Consider the following 20570-nt stretch of genomic DNA (forward strand, 5'->3'; position numbering starts at 1 on the left):
CACACATAGGACCTTTACAAGGCTTTAACAGGATGTCAGGTCCCCGGCGTCACCACGGCAACAGGCCAAGGAATCTAATCTCGTCTTCTAGGAACCCAATAAGACTTCCATCCTGCAAGTGGGGCCATCACCGCTCGGTAACTCAAATCAATTAACGCTAATTCTCGGCTCACTGTGATATATGGGGATCACTTGCACGGCACGTAAAGGAGGGGGACGGCCATAATTCACCTAAAATGAGGCCGCCCAGGCGGTGGCGGTATTAATTGGGTGTCCATATTAAATGGGAGGACGGCTAGGAAGCAGGAGAGGAGACTGAATGAGTGGCTCTCTTGGCTGCTATTGACCTATCGGGAGGAGACGGTGCCCTTTACTGTAACTTTTATCTATGGCGGTTTTCCCTTTCGTGTGTCAAGTTGATGTACGATTAAAAATTCATTTGGCGACCTTTCACCCCAGCCGCGGATTAAACAATTTTGCAGGGATGGCATCATTAACGGGGGCTCGGCGTTTAATGATGATTTCTCTAAAAGGCCACAGAGATTCCATTTTAAGCTAACAGATTTATTACACTATTATAACATATCGTAAAAAAAAAATTGCGTAGTGCGGTTTGGTAAAATGGGAACGGAGGAGGGGGTGGTTAATTCTGTGAAACTTTTTTTTTTTTTTTGTATTTTAATTCAGGTTCTTTCACAGAAGATCGGTGATAATTGAGGTTTAGAGTCTAATGGTGACGATGTAGCAGAGCTGACTTTTTGTCTTTAACCCTTAGTGGCGATCAAATGGTAGTGAATAAGGTAGTGAACTGCGATAGTACGGTGAGCTGTGCTTAGTGACAAATTCAGCTCTGCTATACCAGACAGCATGCTGTCTGGCACACACGGCTCTGCTACATGTGAGAAGCACAATCTGCTACATCTGACAAACCCAAACTAATAAGGGTTCATTCAGACGTCCATAGTTCAGGGTCCACATCCGTTTCGCAATTTTGCGGAATGGGTGCGGACCCATTCATTTCAATGGGAGCGCAAAAGATGCGGCCAGAACACCGCGTACTGTCCGCATCCGTAGTTCCATTCAGCAACGCCGCAAAAAAGGAAGCGGACAAGAATAGGCATTTCTATCACAGGGTCGGCCATGTGCAGTTCGCAAAATGCGGAACTCACGCGCTCAGTATCTGTGTTTTGCGAATCCGCAGTTTGCGGACCACAAAACTCTTGCAGACGTCTGAATGTGCCCTGAATCTTAGTGAGTCCCACTACATCTGACAAACAAAGTGCTATTCCTTTAGGGCTCATGCACACAACCGTATGTATTTTGCGGTCCGCAAAACACGGATCTGCAAAAAATACGGATGACGCCCGTGTGCATTCCGTATTTTGCGGAACGGAACAGCTGGCCCCTAATAGAACAGTCCTATCCTTGTCCGTAATGAGGACAATTATAGGACATGTTCTATTTGTTTGCGGAACGGACATACGGAAACGGAATGCACACGGAGTAACATCCGTTTTTTTTTCAGACCCATTGAAATAAATGGTTCCACATACGGTTCGCAAAAAAATCCGGAACGGACACAGAGAAAAAATACGTTTGTGTGCATGAGCCCTTAGACAAATATAGCTTTACTACATTAGACAAACCCAGCTCTGCCCTACTAAACTATATTCATTGAATGTCTAGGTTATATTTTGGGCGTAACCCTTCAGGTGCCTAGTTGTACGAAGTTTAGAGCTTGCAGTTGCAGCCAAACCTTGGTGCCGAAGGGGTCCTAAAGGCACTAGTGCCATGTAAGAATACGATAGGACTATATATATTATGTGGCAGTCGGGGGGGTCCCTGTGGGAGCAGAAACTTGTATCCTCTGGGCCTCAATGTACAATCTATAACAGAGTCCCCAATCATATGGAGCATGGACCTATTGGCCTCCAGGTCTTGGGTGGAATACAGCATCTAGACCACCCAGTCACGCCCAGGGGTGCACCACCAATGAGCCCAGGTGAGGCGATCGCCTCAGGCAGCACCAGGTAGGGACAAGAGCGGGGGCAGCGGAAGGGCCATGGGCAATGAGCGCTTTCATTGTGGCAAAGGGGTTAGGTTAAGAAATTGGCATTGGATGGGGTGCCGTTTCAGTTTTCGCCTCAGGCAGCAGAAAGGCTAGGTGCACCAGGAGCTTCAAGCTTCTCCAAAAATGTGTGAGTATGTCTGTACTAGACCTGGAGACCCTATTCGTTTCGATAACAAATCCTCTGTACACATGGTCAAGTCTCAAACCCATAGGGGTAAATTAAAGCCCAATGCCAAATTTGCAACAGAGTCTCCCACCTAGCATGTGTCATTTACAATACTGGGCCTCCTCAGGCATATGCCTCACCTCCCCGTTACCACCCTCAATTCTACCTCAAAATCTGCCGCTTCTGACTTTGTTATGGGCCCACCCCCGCTTACTATATTTGTAATCCGTGACTGTCACGAGAAGGGGAATGGGGAAGGTGCATACTGACTCCACCCATGCCCCTGTCCCTGCCTACTTGCACTTACCTGTCCTAGGCAACGGAACGCAACTGGGCGGCGATCCCTAACCTGAGTAAGTGCGGAGAGACAAACAACACAGACAAACACAGAGAGGTCGAACTAGCAAAGGTCAAAACCAGGAGGTCAAGGCGGTTCCGGGGGACAAGTAGAGGCAGCGTCAATACACAATCGAGAGTCAATACCAGGAGAAGCAGTCAGACACAGGGAGCAGGCGAGGACAAGTCTAAGTCAAGCAGAAGTCAAATACCAGGAGAAGCACCAGTGCAAAAGGAGCAAGCAAGAGACGAAGTCAAATAACAAGTCAAATGTCTAATGAAAGATACACGAGGTATAGAATCTTAATCACAGGCAACCAGTGGCCAGCAGGCTGCCTGTTAAATAGGGGAGAGAAGGAGTCATGTGACGTGGCCAGCGTCACATGACTAATCCCCCTGCAAACTGCTGAGCGCCGAGTGCCCAGTTCGGCGATGAGACTTATCGCCGAAACTACGGGAGCGGAGGACGCCGACCACGCTAAGGAGGCGTGCGCGGCCGCATCCTCTCCGCCCCCCGTTACCCTGGAGACGAGGACGAAGCGCATGTCCTTGCTCCGAAGCTATCGCAGGGCGCCGGCGGCACCGAAGGAAAGGAGCGCGATGCCGGCGCCCTGTGACAGTGACTGTACACTATGGATTTAACTTTTTATCATTCTACATTATCTCTTGTTTCCAAAAATTTCAAATTTCAAGAATTTTTTCATTTTCCAGTGAGATGCTGAGCTTGCCTTTTCACAACGTCGTCTGTTCAATCATCCTGATTATGCATCCGGTAGCACTTTGTCTGATGGAAATCCTTTAACTTTCCCCACTATTTATGACTTTTCAAAAGGCCAGAAGCAATTGATGGATACGATGGCGTACGGCGCCTGTAATGTCTCTCAAGGAAAAAGTTACTGTAGTGAATCATTACTAGTCCTTTATAGTTCTCCGCCATTTTATGAGCTCATTGTTTCGGCCTCATTTACAATTTACTCAAATTCATTACATCAATTTCCAACCGTGGCTTCAGTCTAGGGAGGGCGGCATGACGGATTCTGGGTAATGGGATTTTTTTTTTTCCGATTGAGGTGGTAATCTAAAATCAATTGACAAAAAGAAAAAAGAAGAAAGTTTCCAGAACAAGGATGTGACCTTCTTTTTGTCTGGTAGTCTAGGGAGCAGAATATTACTACAGCGATAACAGAATTCTCGGGATTTTCATCATGAGGATCTAATGCTCCAAAGCTGTCTCCTAATACTGAGCAAAAACATTGACAGATAAGCAGGGGTGTGCCCTGTGAAGGGAGGGACACATTACATGCCCCTTCTTGGCTAATTTCGGTACCATTAGTACTCTTACATGTACATTGGCAGATAAGCGGGGGCATGAACTTGTAAGAGGAGGACCACATTGCTTGCTCCTCCCCTCAAACTAACTAGGCTGGATTCCCCACATCATCAGTACTGTTAAAGTAAATTGGCGGAAACGCGAGGGTGTGAACTGTGAAGGGAGGACCACATTGCATGACCTTTCCCTTGCTGACTAGTTTTCAATCTGCATAATAATTTGGCTGGACCCTCTCGCACTAATACACTTCAGTGTGTAAATTATCAGATAAGCAGGGGTGTGCAATGTAATTAGGCTGGACCCTCTCGCACCGCTAGTACCCTTACTCCGTGATGACACCCGTGACAAGATGCTCAGGGGCAGTGATGGCCAGTTCGCATTGTTCGCCCGCGAACACATGCGGGCTGGCCATCACTGCCCCTGAGCATCTTGTCACGGGTGTCATCACGGACATTGCACACCCCTACAAGTTCATGCGAACAAATGCGGGCTGCCATCTTGACGCACCCATCCGGCGATGCACAGGTAAGCCCTTACCTGTGCCTGTGCCGCGAGCCGGTCTGAAATCAAATACGGTCACCGGGATCAGGCAGTTCCGAGAACAGCCCGATGAAGGCCCCCGGCGGCTGTTCTCGGAACTGCCTGCTCCCGGTGACCGCATTTGATTTCAGACCGGCTCCCGGCATAGGCACAGGTAAGGGCTTACCTGTGCATCGCTGGTTTTGTGAGAAAAGATGGCAGCCCGCATGTGTTCGCGGGCGAACAATGCAAACTGTCCATCATTGCTCAGGGGTTCCTCCATGAAGATGTCCATGAAGGATCTGTGCATTCCATTGACACTGCTAGACTGAAAATTAATTTCCATAGCATATTCTACCAATGACCCATGAAAACCATGGACCAAACATGGATGGCGTGGTTTTCACAGACCCACAGGCAATAAAGTGAGTGAGGGATACATGAACACGGACAAAAATAGGGTATTCTTCTGTGGGAGTCACTACACACCCACATTTTGAAGAAAACTACTTATGTGTGAATACACACATTAAAGTCAATGGATACGTGTGCCGTCCATGGAGACCATGGAAAGCACAGGTCCGTGATTCACTGACATGTTAAAGACACCTCAGGTGTGCATATTGTTAGATAAGCAGGGGCGTTCCCTGTAAAGATATTTACATTCTTTGCTGTCTGGTTTGCAATCTACAAACTAATTAGGCTGGATTACCCACCCCTTCTGTACTGTTAAAGTAAATTGGCAGAAAAGCGAGGATGTGAACTGTAAAGGGAGGATTACATTGCATGACCCTCCCCTGCTGACTAGTTTTCAATCTGCATACTAATTTGGCTAGACCCTTTCACACCATTAATACACTTCAGTGTGTAAATTATCAGATAAGCAGGGGTGTGCATTGCAGAGGACGACTCCTCCCCCACATTTACATTCTTTGCTGACTGGTTTGCAATCTACATGCTACTTAGGCTGGACCCACCCCCATCATTAATACCCTTAATGTACATTAGTAGATAAGCGTAGGCGTGATCTGTAAAAAGAGGACCACATTTCATGTCCCTCCCCTGCATTTACATTCTTTGCTGATTGGTTTGCAATCTACATACTAATTAGGCTGGATCCCTCCCCATTAACCTTTAATATACCTTTAATGTACATTAGCATATAAGCAGAGGTGTGATTAAAAAAAGGGAAGATCCAAGTTGCATGTCCCTCCCCTGCATTTACATTCTTTGCTGATTGGTTTGCAATCTACATGCTAGTTAGGCTAGACCCACCCCCCACATTAATACCCTTAATGTACATTAGTAGATAAGCGGAGGCGTGATCTGTAAAATGAGGATCACATTTCATGTCCCTCCTCTGCATTTACATTCTTTGCTGACTGGTTTGCAATCTGCATACTACTTAGGCTGGACCCACCGCCAACTTTCCTATCTCAGTCCACTTCTTGCATATGTTGTCACCAACCTATAGCGATATAAAACCTATAATAATAGATACAGCTTTGCTCACTATGGAGGTAACACCCTGTGGTATTCCTCCATAGCGAACAAACCTGTGGAATTACTCCAATCACCAATATTCAAATTTCTTTGATGAGACCTTCTCAAGGAGAATCGTTTCCAGTCAGTTTTTGCTGATGTTGTCACCTAAATAGATAGTAGGGAAATATTGGCAGATAAGCAGGGGTGTGCCCTGTGGAGGGAGGGCTTTATAGCTTTCTCCTTCCCTGTGTATCCTCTCAGCTGTCTGCATTGATCTTCCCCTCTACCACTAAGTCAGATCAGTCTGCACCATCAGAGGGCCACAGCAATCTGCCCCAGTCCATTCCTACAACAATTCTAATTAAATAAATGTCATCTCTTTTCACCTCCCCTCGTTTTTCGTCTTCGTAACCTACCCCTATTGCTACATCCATACTGTCAGAAGTGGGGATCACTCCACCTTTTCAGTATGCAATGTAGCTCTCCTCCACCAGGAAGAAAACTCATCACCTAAAGTCATAGGTAGTGGCTTTAGAGAGTGTGATTACTTCTGGAGGAAAGCTAATTTGCATACCCTTTCCCAGGGAGCATTGCCTGTAGTCTCAATACCAGCTGGTGGTCTCCACAAGGAGAACCCTTTCTCCGGAGAACTACCTTTGTAGTGTAGACATTGGGACCTACATAGATCAGGAAAATACTCACCCCTTCCCCAGCCTAAAAGCAGTAGGGCTTCAGAGCTGTGTAGTGTACGTCGCTCTCCCTCTTTTCATTCCTTACCCATTTTAAGATCTCTGCTCGCTTTCAGTGAATTGAAAGCATCTTGTTTCGATCTAAAAACGCATACAGACTTAGAAGGCTTCGCTGACTACTTTATACGGATTACCTATTCTCTGGATAGGTCATCAGTATCTGATCGGTGGGGGTCTGACACCCATGACCCCTTCCGATCAGCTCTTTGAGCACTGCAGCCTTCTCCCTGCTCATCAAGCACAGCGCCATACATTGTATAGTGGCAGTGCTTGGTATAGTGGGACCGATGAACGTGGCGTCACTGGCCTAGGGATAAATTGCGAGAAGATCGCGGCCTTATCAGACAGCTGATCGGCGGTTGTCGGAGCCTCAACGTCAGATACTGATGATCTACCAAAGGGATACGTCATCAGTAGGGTTCAACGAATTGGGTTCGGATTGCTGTATCCAAACCTGATTTGTTTCAAAACTACCTTAAGAATATCGGTTCCGCCCTGCTGTAAAATGTATGGCCTCTGCGGAGGCGTTTCCAAAGTTTCAGCAAATATCGCAAGACTTACTTCGTCTCGCCTCTTTCACGTGTCACTTCGCTTATTCGCATAAATGACTGTATCAAAATACGAATCTGAACTCAGCTTCATTAATGAGGCACAAAGCTGAGTTTGATACAGTCATTTATGCGAATAAACGAACTGACACGTGATAGAGGCGAAACTTCAGAAAGACCTCCACGGAGGCCAAACATTTACAGTAGGACGAAGCCCATATTGCAAACAAAGTTTTTGAATGAATCAGGTTGGGATACAGCAATCCGAACCCGATTCGCTCAAGCCTAGTCATCAGCCTAAAAAAAAAAGTTGCAAAACCCCTTTAATACATCTGAAAGCTGAGAGAATTTTTTAAATAGAAAATCCTCGTTGAGCACAAATCTCACTCCTGTTCTGACAGTTTGTTACAATGTATCGGCTTAGTGGATTAGAGGACCGTGTAGACTGGATACAATTCTAGAAAACCCCACGCGGCGGTGTTTACCGCATTATTTTTGGTGTGCACAACCTCACCAAAATTTTGCCGAAATCCCGCTGGCAGCCACTTGGCTGAAGATAGCGGAGTGACTGCTTATGGCCGCGCCGAGAACTGACATGAATGGGAGGCAGACATCTTGCAGCCACCGGCCAAACTGTCACAATGGAAGACACAGGCCTGTAGAGAAAACAGGAAAGTCCCCATGCACTGGCAGCAAGCAGAGATTTTGAAAATGGTGAGAAATTGAAATTCATATGATATTAGAATAGCAGAAGACCGAATATAGGATGGCATTGTGGTTGTATTAGGAAAGGAGAGCGATGCAGCATGTGCTCCTGGCATTGCACGGCGGCATATGCAATGAGTGGCAGATGAGAATAACCTGGGTGATGATGCCCAGGGCTACACATCGTATCATTTTCCCTACAATTTCTGTTCTTTTGAGCTTTGGGTCGAAGCCTGGTTCTGTTTTTGTCAGGTTTCTGTAGGTTGGCGTATTAACCTGGATATCTGCGAGGGGGAGATATGTGCCAAGGAAGACGCCCGTCCCCTCCTCGAAGCTTTTAAGGAGGAACATTAGGAGCACTTAAATAGAGCATGTAATGTGTGTGCCAGGAAGCGACGGGGTGCAGTCTAATCACGGCTCTCCCTGGGTGATCTGTAGGTACGTCTGGCTCTGAATGGCACATTCCTGGCACCACCTGGGTAGTGATGTCATTAAGGAGCTGTGCAGGAAGCTCGGGTAAGTCGGTCATTTTGCAGACCTGTCATGTGGAAAGACAACATGCTAAACCAAGACGTTTAGCTCCCTATAGCTGACAAGTATTACCACCCAAGTCACGACTGGAGAAGATTCTGAAATTTCTTCTCCTCTGGCAAGATAGAACTACAAGCATCAGCATGCCTTGCCCACAACAACTAACACACATAGCCGTGTCATCTCACCACACGTAAGACGGCAGGATCTAAACTAGAGAAGGAGAATCTTTACATTATGTTAAAGGACTTGTTTTCGTTTCATTGACAGCAAGCACAGATCTAATTTTCCTATATCAGACACATCTGTATACCACGGGCACTGCCAGGCTAAAAATTAGTTCCCAGAGCATCTTCTACCATTGGTCGGTGAAAACCATGGACCGAACACAGATGGCACCCGTGTTGTATCCATGGTTTTCACAGATCCGTAGACTATAATGTGCATGAGGGCGTCACCACGGACAGTAGAAAACCACTGGTGTGTGAATACACACATTAAAGTCAATGGATATGTGAGCGGTCCATGGAGAAAACAGTGGGCACGCTACCGCGATTCATTCACATGTGAGACAGGCCTTATAGTGCGGCTATTCAGTTGCATGGTCATTCATGGCGGCTTTCTGTTTTGGCTCAAATGGTGGTCTTGAGTGGAGGACCACCTTCCCATAGATGCCATATGCCCGACTAGGATGGAAATTTTCTTCATCAGTCAGTCCCTTTAAGGCAGGACCAAGGTAGGAATTGCACCATCAATGGGCCCAAAGGTTCCTCTGCCACATAAGAAGACACCAGTATTATAAATGGCACATAATAGGTTGAAGCCCTGGTAAATATTTTGCATTCGGGACCAGGAGCTTCAAGTTGCATCTGTCTGTGATTGTATATGAATACGATTCAACCTGATTTCCCTTTTCTTGTACTTACAGTGATTCTGCAGGAAGCCATAGTGCAGTCTACGTCAGGCCACATGGGATCCACGTTGAGGTGCAGCCAGTGGGAGGAACGGCTGGAGCACCACTTCTTGTACAGCCCAAGGTTGTCTTCTTAGATATCAAGGTGCAGTATTCTTCATTCTACCATTGAATGTAATATAACTTTGTAGGTTTCTCTCTGTGTGTACAGTACATTTGTGCATCCTGGGATGACTGGGAAATATGATAGGTCTCTCTTTAAAAGTTTTTATGGCACATTACCAGATCTTGGTGGTTGATGAGGGTTCAGCCATAACTCCTGAGAACATATGCAGCGAAGCTCTCCGCATCCATTCCGTCCCCATAGAGAATGAAAGGGTCCGCACCCGTTCCGCACAATTGTGGAACGGATGCGGACCACACTTGCGGACGTCTGAATGGAGCCTAAATAGGTGTCTACCTTTTCTGGGAAAGATATTTAAATAAAATTTGCTTCCAAAAAGAAAAGAACATTAAGCCGATCTGATGCCAGCATATGTAAGATACCCTAATGTGCATATATATTTTCCATAAATGCTCAGCAACATTGGCTAGACTACAGTACTCCTCATGCATACTGGGTGGTCTCCATAATAAGAAAGAGCACCCTCAAGAGCACCCCAAGGCCACTCAGCTAACCAGAGCAATTTTCTCAGTACTTTTCTCCTTTTGAAAGGAGAACTGGCTTGTGTGTCTCATTTCCAGTAGTGGAGTAGTACATGTGGGTCTCTTTTGTTCTCTTTCTTTGTCATCTGAAAAAAATCACAAGAAATTCAGGGTTAATGCTGGCTCAGTAGAATTGATTTACTCTGACTAACTCTGAAAGAAGCATTTACAATGGCAAGGTAGGCGGTGATAGTCACGCCTGTGTACTGCTGCTCCATTCATATTTATGGCACTGCTGTAGATAGCCAAGCACTGTAATCAGCTTTTCTTAAGTAGTCCCATAGAGTTTGTTGGAGGGGCAGTATACATGCGTGATTGTCACCCTAATGACTTGGGAGATCCCTGTTATCGTGGCCCCGCAATTAGATACTTATCACTATCCTGCTGATATGGTAGGACAATCCCTTTACATCCTGCCCCCTTACCTCTTCTTCTTAGATCTGTAGACTTGAGTTATCTGAGACAGCATAGTTTCTAAGGGCCTGCTATCTGACAAACACACTGACAAGACAAAACTGGTTGTTAACCAGTTATACTGTCAAACATGCCTCAGCTGTGCCGTTAAAATCTGATTCATATTAGTTTGTGGAATAATACATTTTGGTGGGAACCTACAACCTACATCAAAAAGTGCTCACAGTGTCTTGAAGGTGTAAGAAGTGTCACATCAAATATTGTATTTATTCTGTTCTATGTTTTGTTCATCAGGGTAATCGCGTTGTGAATTTAGGACATTTCTCCAATCCCTGGAAAGTATCTGTTTACCTCAAGGACTCTTCAGGAGCACCACTGAAAGGTATTATTTGTGGACTCTATGGCCATATGGGACTACTGGTATTGTATGCTTGAAAGTTAATGACCCACTGTTCCCTAAATTATTCCCATCACACACTTTAACTGTATTATAAAAGAAAAAATATACAAATGTGCAGCTCAAGTCAACTCAGGGCTCCTTGAAACCACTAGAAGAAGTGATTTTGACGGGTTTTCTTCTGCTGGACCATTACAACAATTGAGACGATGCAATATACTGCTATGAGAAGTAGCAGCGGGAATGACCTAGCCTTCCTCTTGGTTTTCTGTTGGGATCCAAGTAAATTTTTAGCCCAAAGTTTTATGGGCCAAAAATATAGTACAATTGCAGCCTAGAACTCTTAATCCCAGCAGAACATAAAAAATTCCTAGTTTTCACATTGGTTAAAGGGGTTGGCCCACGAACATCATGTATTACCTTTCTACATGATAAGTGATAAATGTATGATCGCTGGAGGACCACCACAATCACTGGAACTGGAGTCCCTCAATCTTCTCTGTGAATAGAAAATCAGTGCACATGCGTGACCACGGTTCCATTTAAAGTCTATAGGACTGCCGATACCACAACCACCCACATAGATATGTTAAAACATCTTTCCAGGGCTCCTAATTATCACTGTCAGCAGTTTTGCAATGACACAACTGCTGCCAGACTCTCTTGCAAAGGTTTCCCACTGAAAAGACATCTACATGTGATCATAGCACTGCTATCTCCGCACTTCCTGTCAATGGGGTTGTCAAGCAGTAAGTCCCATCAACCATCATTGTACTAAGGTCTTCATCTCAAGAAAGAATTACCACAAGAAGGGGTGAGATGGCTTCACTCAATCTGGCTCCACGTTCAGTAGGAAGTACTCCACATGTATACCTTTGAAGGAAGCCACCAATGTATGGCACTGTATGACACCCCATTATAAAAACCATATACTGTATGGTATACTTGATTTTTTGGGATGTCTCTTCAATCAACTATGCCACTCCATCCATGAAAAAAATGGAATGCTGATTCTCTTCAGCATATGTGCCGAGAATGTTTCCGAATGTAGATGATAGATATGTTTTAGCCTTACCAAGTTTTTGTACACCTACATTTGAGTACAGAACCTCTCCTCCGTTCCCAGTCGCGAGGCCAACCCAGCTTTCAGTACTTCCCCGTCCTTTCTGTAGGTATTGCATTTCATTGTCTTTTATGATACAATTTCCAACATTAAACGAGTCCCGAGCGCGAGTTGTTTTACATTCGCCTGTCATTTCCATTCCCTACGCTAACTACAATTACACCGGGATAATTGGTTAAGTATTCGAGGAGGAACCCACAGAAGAAAAAAGCTAAATTTATCTTCTCTACTGAAATTTTCCCCAAGGGAACTTTCTGGGAATCTGTGTTTACTTTCACAACCTGAGAAAATAAAATGCGTAAAAGAAAGAGATATTTTTCCTGCCGGTGCGAGCGAGGAGATGAGCCCGAGCAGGCCGTTAAAGCGCGTAAAGCAAAAATTAGGCTCCTCACATACATACATCAACAATATAGCGAGCACATTATTCCTCATAGCTGTGGTGCCGTGTGCAGCTGTTGGCGTTCCTCACTTGGCATGAATTTTATGGAGACGAGCTCCCGTCTTATGACAAAGCTTTAAGAACAGCGAGCGGCATTTAAGGACAATTAGTTAACGTGTAAACCATTCTCCAGAACAGAAGCCAAGAGACTTGATGAAGCGGAGTGAAGCCTTAAATTGACTCGCCTCTGCCTTAAATACTATCTTGCATCAAAAAGTCTTCATTAAGACTCTCACATAGATATAAAACCCCGAGATTTAGGAGCATGTGTTTGGAAATCTGAAATGGTCTTTTGGGAAGAGCAGAACGTTCCTCCGGGGCTCATAAGCTTGAAATGACAATTTACTATGTATTTGAAATCAACAGTCTCATCTATAAAGTGCTCGCTATGGGTTGTTAAATGCTGGAGGTACTGGGGCTGACTGTATGTAATGGCTGTTGGCATGCAGCTTACGAAAATGATGCCACCGTTATGGGCGACTTGTCCTGAAAAGATGGAAGAAAAATCTGATTAATCAGTTTGTGCTTCAAATTAAGTCAGATAGAAGGTGGTGGATTATTTATGGAAAACTGGTCAAAGACTGAAAAAAAAAAAGGGGTTTGTCCACATTTCTGTTAGAAGGGTCCTGGAACCAACGGAAATTCCTTCCCCTATAAATGGCTGTAATGTTTGGGACCCCCAGTAATCGGCTGTAATATTTGGGACTCCCAGTAAATGTCTGTAATAGTTGGGACCCCCAATAAATGGCTGCAATGGTTGAAACCCCAATAAATGGCTGTAATGTTTACGACCCCCAGTAAATGGCTGTAATATTTAGGACCCACAGTAAATGGCCGTAATGTTTGGGACCCCCAGTTAATGGTTGTAATGTTTGGGACTCCCAGTAAATGGCTGTAATGTTTGGGACCCCGCAATAAATGGCTGTAATGTTTAGGACCCACAGTAAATGGCTGTAATGTTTGGGACCCCCCAGTAAATGGCTGTAATGTTTAGGACCCACAGTAAATCTCTGTAGTGTTTGGGACCCCAGTAAATAAATGTAATGTTTGGGAGCCCCAGTAAATGGCTAAAATGTTTGGAACAATCCTGCTTAAAGTGTTTGATTTTCCTACTAAACCACCACAGGTGACATCAAGTCTTACACAGTTTCCATTGGTAATGTAATGTTTAGATGTAGTGGGTCTTCCAGATTGAGGAACACTTTTTTTGTAGCTGCTCTGGTTAAAGAGGTTTTCTCGGACTTAGATATTGATGGTCCATCCCCAGCATTGGTCAACAGCATATTGTTGGGTCTGACATCTGACACCTTTACCAATCGGCTGTTTTGGGAAACCAGCGAAGCTGAAATCTATACAGTGGCTGGAACCAGAAGCACAAAGTTCCATCCAACATGTAGTGTCCGTGCCGGGTACTGCATCTCAAGTGTGTAGGAGCCAAGCTGCAGTATGGCAGTGCTTCAAACTACCTGGGTGCTTCTGTTTACTGTATGATGCAGAAACCACAAATTACTGGGGGTGGGGGGTCAAACCCTCACATTTCAATATTGATGACCTATGCTGGGGATAAGCCATCAATATCTAAGTCACGGAAAATCCCTTTAATAGAAGGACATCCTGAGATGGGGACCCCCTCTTTTAACTAAGGATTCTTTAATATACTATTTGAAAATAGGCTTCGTAAACAAGACATTCCTTTTAACACCATTGAGGGATGCCTAATTGTCCCCAAAGCAAGACAGGATGGCCCTTCACCTGTCCAATGTTACAGTGCTAGATGTATATGATAGACTTTCATTGCAGAGATAAAAGGCTTCAAGGGAATCTGTCAGCTCGGAAACACCCCCCAAGCTAGAGTAAGCGGTGTATACAGTCGTGGCCAAAAGTTTGGAGAATTACATAAATATTGGAAATTGGAAAAGTTGCTGCTTAAGTTTTTATAATAGCAATTTGCATATACTCCAGAATATTATGAAGAGTGATCAGATGAATTGCATAGTCCTTCTTTGCCATGAAAATTAACTTAATCCCAAAAAAAACCTTCCACTGCATTTCATTGCTGTCATTAAAGGACCTGCTGAGATCATTTCAGTAATCGTCTTGTTAACTCAGGTGAGAATGTTGACGAGCACAAGGCTGGAGATCATTATGTCAGGCTGATTGGGTTAAAATGGCAGACTTGACATGTTAAAAGGAGGGTGATGCTTGAAATCCTTGTTCTTCCATTGTTAACCATGGTGACCTGCAAAGAAACGCGTGCAGACATCATTGCGTTGCATAAAAATGGCTTCACAGGCAAGGATATTGTGGCTACTAAGATTGCACCTCAATCAACAATTTATAGGATCATCAAGAACTTCAAGGAAAGAGGTTCAATTCTTGTTAAGAAGGCTTCAGGGCGTCCAAGAAAGTCCAGCAAGCGCCAGGATCGTCTCCTCAAGAGGATTCAGCTGCTGGATCGGAGTGCCACCAGTGCAGAGCTTGCTCAGGAATGGCAGCAGGCAGTTGTGAGCGCATCTGCACGCACAGTGAGGCGAAGACTTTTGGAAGATGGCCTGGTGTCAAGAAGGGCAGCAAAGAAGCCACTTCTCTCCAAAAAAAACATCAGGGACAGATTGATCTTCTGCAGAAAGTATGGTGAATGGACTGCTGAGGACTGGGGCAAAGTCATATTCTCCGATGAAGCCTCTTTCCGATTGTTTGGGGCATCTGGAAAAAGGCTTGTCCGGAGAAGAAAGGGTGAGCGCTACCATCAGTTCTGTGTCATGCCAACAGTAAAGCATCCTGAGACCATTCATGTGTGGGGTTGCTTCTCATCCAAGGGAGTGGGCTCACTCACAATTTTGCCCAAAAACACAGCCATGAATAAAGAATGGTACCAAAACACCCTCCAACAGCAACTTCTTCCAACAATCCAACAACAGTTTGGTGAAGAACAATGCATTTTCCAGCACGATGGAGCACCGTGCCATAAGGCAAAAGTGATAACTAAGTGGCTCGGGGACCAAAACGTTGACATTTTGGGTCCATGGCCTGGAAACTCCCCCGATCTTAATCCCATTGAGAACTTGTGGTCAATCCTCAAGAGGCGGGTGGACAAACAAAAACCCACTAATTCTGACAAACTCCAAGAAGTGATTATGAAAGAATGGGTTGCTATCAGTCAGGAATTGGCCCAGAAGTTGATTGAGAGCATGCCCAGTCGGATTGCAGAGGTCCTGAAAAAGAAGGGCCAACACTGCAAATACTGACTCTTTGCATAAATGTCATGTAATTGTCGATAAAAGCCTTTGAAACGTATGAAGTGCGTGTAATTATATTTCACTACATCACAGAAACAACTGAAACAAAGATCTAAAAGCAGATTAGCAGCAAACTTTGTGAAAACTAATATTTGTGTCATTCTCAAAACTTTTGGCCACGACTGTAGTATACGCAACGCCGAGTCAAGGTATGCCATTTTTATCTTCATACTCCCTTTCATTCTAACAGTTTGCTAATGCATTAAGAGGACTCCTGAGCTCGTGCACCTAATGGAGAGGACTTAAAGAGGAGTCCTCTTAATGCATTGAGCACAGTGTCAGAATGCAAGTGAGTATGAAGATAAAAATGACATAACCGGACTCGGCATCACTTACACTATACACCGCTTACTCTGTTTTAGAGCTTACCGATTCCCTTAAAAAAAAAAAAAAATAGGCTGCTGTCTCCTAAAAACAGCGCCACACCTGTTCACAGTTTGTGTGCAGTATTGCAGCTCAGCTCTAATGAAGTGAAGGCAGGTTGAATATCTCACACAACCTGTGGGCAGGTGGGAGACCGTTGTTTTTTTATGAAGCAGCCATGTTTTTTTCAATTCCTGTACAGATCTTTTAAAGAAACACTAAATATAGAAAATGTACAAAAAATATTAAATTTCGTCCTCCTCCTTTCCTCTGATCTCATTCCGTTTCATTTTACAATTAAAACTGAAAAATATATTAATATATAAAGAAATTTCTGTCTGCCCCAGAAGGTCAACCATGTCCTCCCTCCTCCTCCTCCTCCTCCTCACTGTCTTGTGTCTGGCTGTAAGACAGCTGGATGCAGCAGGAACCTCCCCTCTTCTCTACCAGCAGTAGGGCAAAAATATTGAGAAGCCCTGTCCTTGATTAAGCCCTGCCCTTTAGCCATTCTGTAGCAGAGAATGGAAAAGATCAGCAGGAGATTAACTCTGTGTACTCTGCAGTATTTCTACAACACAAGGGACGTAGACAATCCTGCAGACAGCAGATGTAAAGTACAGTCTATTCTATTACCATCTAAATGTTTGAATATTGGAGCATTATATGTCATCATCTTACATGTACAGTATTAGATTAAAGTAGGGACCCCCTCCCCAAGGCGTCCACATACCCAAAAACACAATGGGAAAGTCAAGAGCCTTTTGCCCTTCGTGCATAGACCAAATAGTTACTCCGCTGTCCATTAATCATAAAAGAACAAAAGATTAAAAAACTTTAATTTACAGCATTTAATGCAGAATTTCCAATTTAAAAAATTCATCTGAACGTGAGTTCAGATGAATTACCATCTAAATGTTTGAATATTGGAGCACTTTCCCTGAGACCTTTCCTTCCGTTGCAGGGAGCACTACCGTGGTAATAGAAGACGGATGGGGAAACTTTTCCGACTTGGTTGTCTTAAGTTCCGGATCAAACTGGTGCTTAATATTCAATGTTACATCACCCGCAGGTATTTATCTGCTCTCTCTTGTTACCATTTTCAGTGTCTTGCGCCCGGTAATATCTGGAGATACGGAGCCTTGTGGATGCCTCTAGGAGGAATATATTAATATATTTATTATGTGCAACCTCAACAGCAAACTAAGTCACAGGAGAGGCTTCTAGAAATAAGTCTCGCATTATATTCCTTTGTTCTTTTGCTGATAATTGTAGAATGGTTTTGAGAGCTGCTACGTCATTTGCATATAAAATACACAGTACATTTATATATTGATAGATATGAGGTAGGTAGACAGACCAAAAGATGCACAGACAGATGAACAGACCAATTGATAGGAGATAGATGAACTCAAGAAAAGCTGTATTGTTGAGCTGAAATGGCGCCGCAACCACATGGGTGAATAAAAAAACATTATTTTCATTTTTTTCTCTGAGTCTGCTACCTTTTTGCATAGATAGATAGATAGATAGATAGATATGAGATAGATATGAGATGATAGATAAAAAAAAAAATGTGGCAGCACTCCAATTTCTTTCTTTTTTTTTACCAAGGAATTTGGAGTGGCTCGAAGCCTTGAGCGATAGCAACCACCAACTTCCTTTCTTTTGAAATAGAAAGATAGATAGACTGGTAGAAGATAGATATTAGATAGCTAGATGAATAGAAGAGATATGTTATATAGATACATAATATATATATATATATATATATATATAATAATATATATTCAGTGGCGTAACTAGAGTGTTATGGGCCCCGATGCAAACTTTGGATTGCCCCCCCCCTCCAATTTATACAAAGAGGCGGCAAATTTTCTTTACACTAAGCCCAATGCATGGCTAGACTCACCCAGTCCTAACTAATAAAATCTGGTCCTACCTCATCCGGGGTGTCGCTGGCGTTGGCGTGACGTCAACTGGATCCAGAACAAGGTCCCTGTGGTGATAGAGAAAAAAATAATAAATCACATAAGGAAGGGATGGTGACTGCTCCTGTGAAATCACCAGCAGGGGGCACTGTGCTGGCCTGTAAGACCTAGCCATGCGAATATATAGCAGGGCAATCTAGGACATTTCCCCTAAGTGCTACCACACAGTACTAATGCCCACATTGTGGCCCCTCACAGTAATGAAGTCCTCCTTGTGGCCCCTCACAGCAGTTATGCCCACCTTTGTTCCTGTCACAGCAGTTATTCCCAGATATGTGCCCCCTCACAGTAGTTATGCCAGATTAGGTGCCCCCACACAGTAGTTATGCCAGATTAGGTGCCCCCACACAGTAGTTATGCCAGATTAGGTGCCCCCACACAGTAGTTATGGCAGATTAGCTGCTTGTTGTGGCCCACCTTTTGCCTCCAGTCTGCAGCTTTATGGAAAAAAAAACAACAACACATACTTACCTTCTTCCCTGATGACGCGCTCCCACACTCACAATGCGCTGCTGACTGTGCTGGAGGCCGATTCCCGGGGGTTTCAGTGGTCCTCCTACAGCCAGCAGCACGATGTGTGGCCTGCAGGGGGAGCGTCGGAGCGCAGAAAAAAAGTGAAGCAGGGAGTTGAGAGAGCTCCCTGCTTCACTCTGGAGACGACAGCCCAGCATAGACAAGAACTGCCTGGTGGGTATGTGCGCCGCCCCCCCCCACCTGTACTTCATGCTGGGCCCTGTCAGAGCGCTCATTATACATGTGAGTGCAGCGGGCCCCCTCCCCCCGCCGGGCCCGGTCGAGTCCTCTGCGACCGTGATCGTTTCACCTCTGTATATATTTGATAGATCAATATATTATATAGAACAAAGGCCTCATTGTGCTGGGCTGGAATGTCGCAGGAAGGGTGAACAAAGAGAGACCACTTTTTCACTTACTTTCGAGTTCTTTCTTTTTGTATCAGGGTCTTGTGGCCAAAGACCTATAGAAGATTTGCACCACCACCCAATCCTTTTTCCCTCTTTAAAGGGGTTCTCTGTGACTTAAGAAAAGAAAATTATTTAAAGTAATTAAATATTATTTTATTATAAATATTAGAGATGAGCGAATCAAATCAGACGAAGTGGAATTCGATTCGAATTTCAGGAAAAATTTGAGACGCAACAAATGCAAATTTCCTCGTGCTTCGTGGTAACGAATCGCAATTTTTCCTAAAACGGCGGCTACACGTGTGAGGACTGAGGACATGGGGCAAAGAACTCTGGAAAGGCGGGATCACCCAGATTGACATGCATGCATACAGACAATCAGCAGCCAGCCAGCCCTGTGATGTCACAGCCCTATAAATACGGCACCCATTTTAGATTCTGCCATTTTCCAGCATTCTTAGTGCAGGGACAGACGTGAAAAGGCGCTAGGGACAGCAATAGGAAAAACCTCATTGCGAACAAAGAAACTGAAAAAACTATTTATAAGTGCAGGGAAAGGATAGGGAGGAATTATTTCACAGCATCTAAGTGCAGGGAGGCAGGGAGAGACGTCAGAAGGAGCCAGAGACAGTGCTAGAAAAGCGATTTACAAGTGCAGGGAAAGATTATTTGGAGATCCAAATACAGCTCTGTCATTCCAGCTATTTGTTCTTGGGGTGCAAGTGCTACGTTAAAAGCCTTTAGTGGCTTATATCTGTGGAAAAAGAAAAATATCTACACTGTTCACTTCTAAAGTTATTTGTGGTGAAAGCGTTTAGTGGCCTATTTCAGTACAGAAAGAAAAATATATTCTCAGTTCACTTCTGCAGTTATTTGTGGCAAAAGCGTTTAGTGGCCTATTTCACTACAAAAAAATTGTTATTTCTGGTAAAAGCGCTTATTTCAATACAGAAAGAAAAATATATACGCAATTCACTGGTGCAGCTATATGTGGCAAAAGCGTTTAGTGGCCTATTTCAGTACAGAAAGAAAAATATACGCACTTCACTGTTGCAGTTATTTATGGCAAAAGCGTTTAGTGGCCTATTTCAGTACAGAAAGAAAAATATACGCACTTCACTGTTGCAGTTATTTGTGGCAAAAGCGTTTAGTGGCCCATTTCAGTACAAAAAGAAAAATATATACGCATTTCACTGTTGCAGTTATTTCTGGTAAAAGCGTTTAGTGGCCTATTTCAGTACAGTAGGAAAATATATACGCACTTCACTGGTGCAGCTATTTGTGGCAAAAACGTTTAATGGCCTATTTCAGTACAGAAAGAAAAAAATATACGCACTTCACTGGTGCAGTTATTTATGGTAAAAGCGTTTAGTTATTTTCGTCGCTTTTAGGGGTGTTTTAATTTGCTTTTAATTTATTTAGTTCAGCTAAAAGTATGTCAGACAAAGAAGTGCCAGGCCATGCACAGAGGAGTGGCAGGGGCATAAATGTTTCTGGCGCAGGCAGAGATCGCAGCAGAGTAAGGGGGCGTGGCAGCAGTAGTCACAGCGAGAGGCCTGAGCTTCC

At 44.2% G+C, this 20570-nt stretch overlaps 1 protein-coding gene across 6 annotated transcripts in view; it reads left to right on the forward strand.

The window, feature by feature from the left end:
• The window catches only part of PKHD1 (PKHD1 ciliary IPT domain containing fibrocystin/polyductin), a 625550-nt gene that overhangs the window by 565796 nt on the left and 39184 nt on the right, over positions 1-20570 (forward strand). For 5 of the 6 annotated variants that reach the window (XM_040427208.1, XM_040427210.1, XM_040427212.1 and 2 more), the window contains 3 exons: positions 9369-9498; positions 10767-10854; positions 17055-17162. In XM_040427208.1, the coding sequence (XP_040283142.1) occupies positions 9369-9498; positions 10767-10854; positions 17055-17162 (326 nt within the window). Of the gene's footprint in view, positions 1-8161; positions 8293-9368; positions 9499-10766; positions 10855-17054; positions 17163-20570 lie in introns of those variants that run through there. The other variant, XM_040427213.1, reaches the window with a different exon arrangement.

The sequence above is a fragment of the Bufo bufo genome, chromosome 4 (genome assembly GCF_905171765.1).
Source record: "Bufo bufo chromosome 4, aBufBuf1.1, whole genome shotgun sequence".
Lineage (NCBI taxonomy): Eukaryota > Metazoa > Chordata > Amphibia > Anura > Bufonidae > Bufo > Bufo bufo.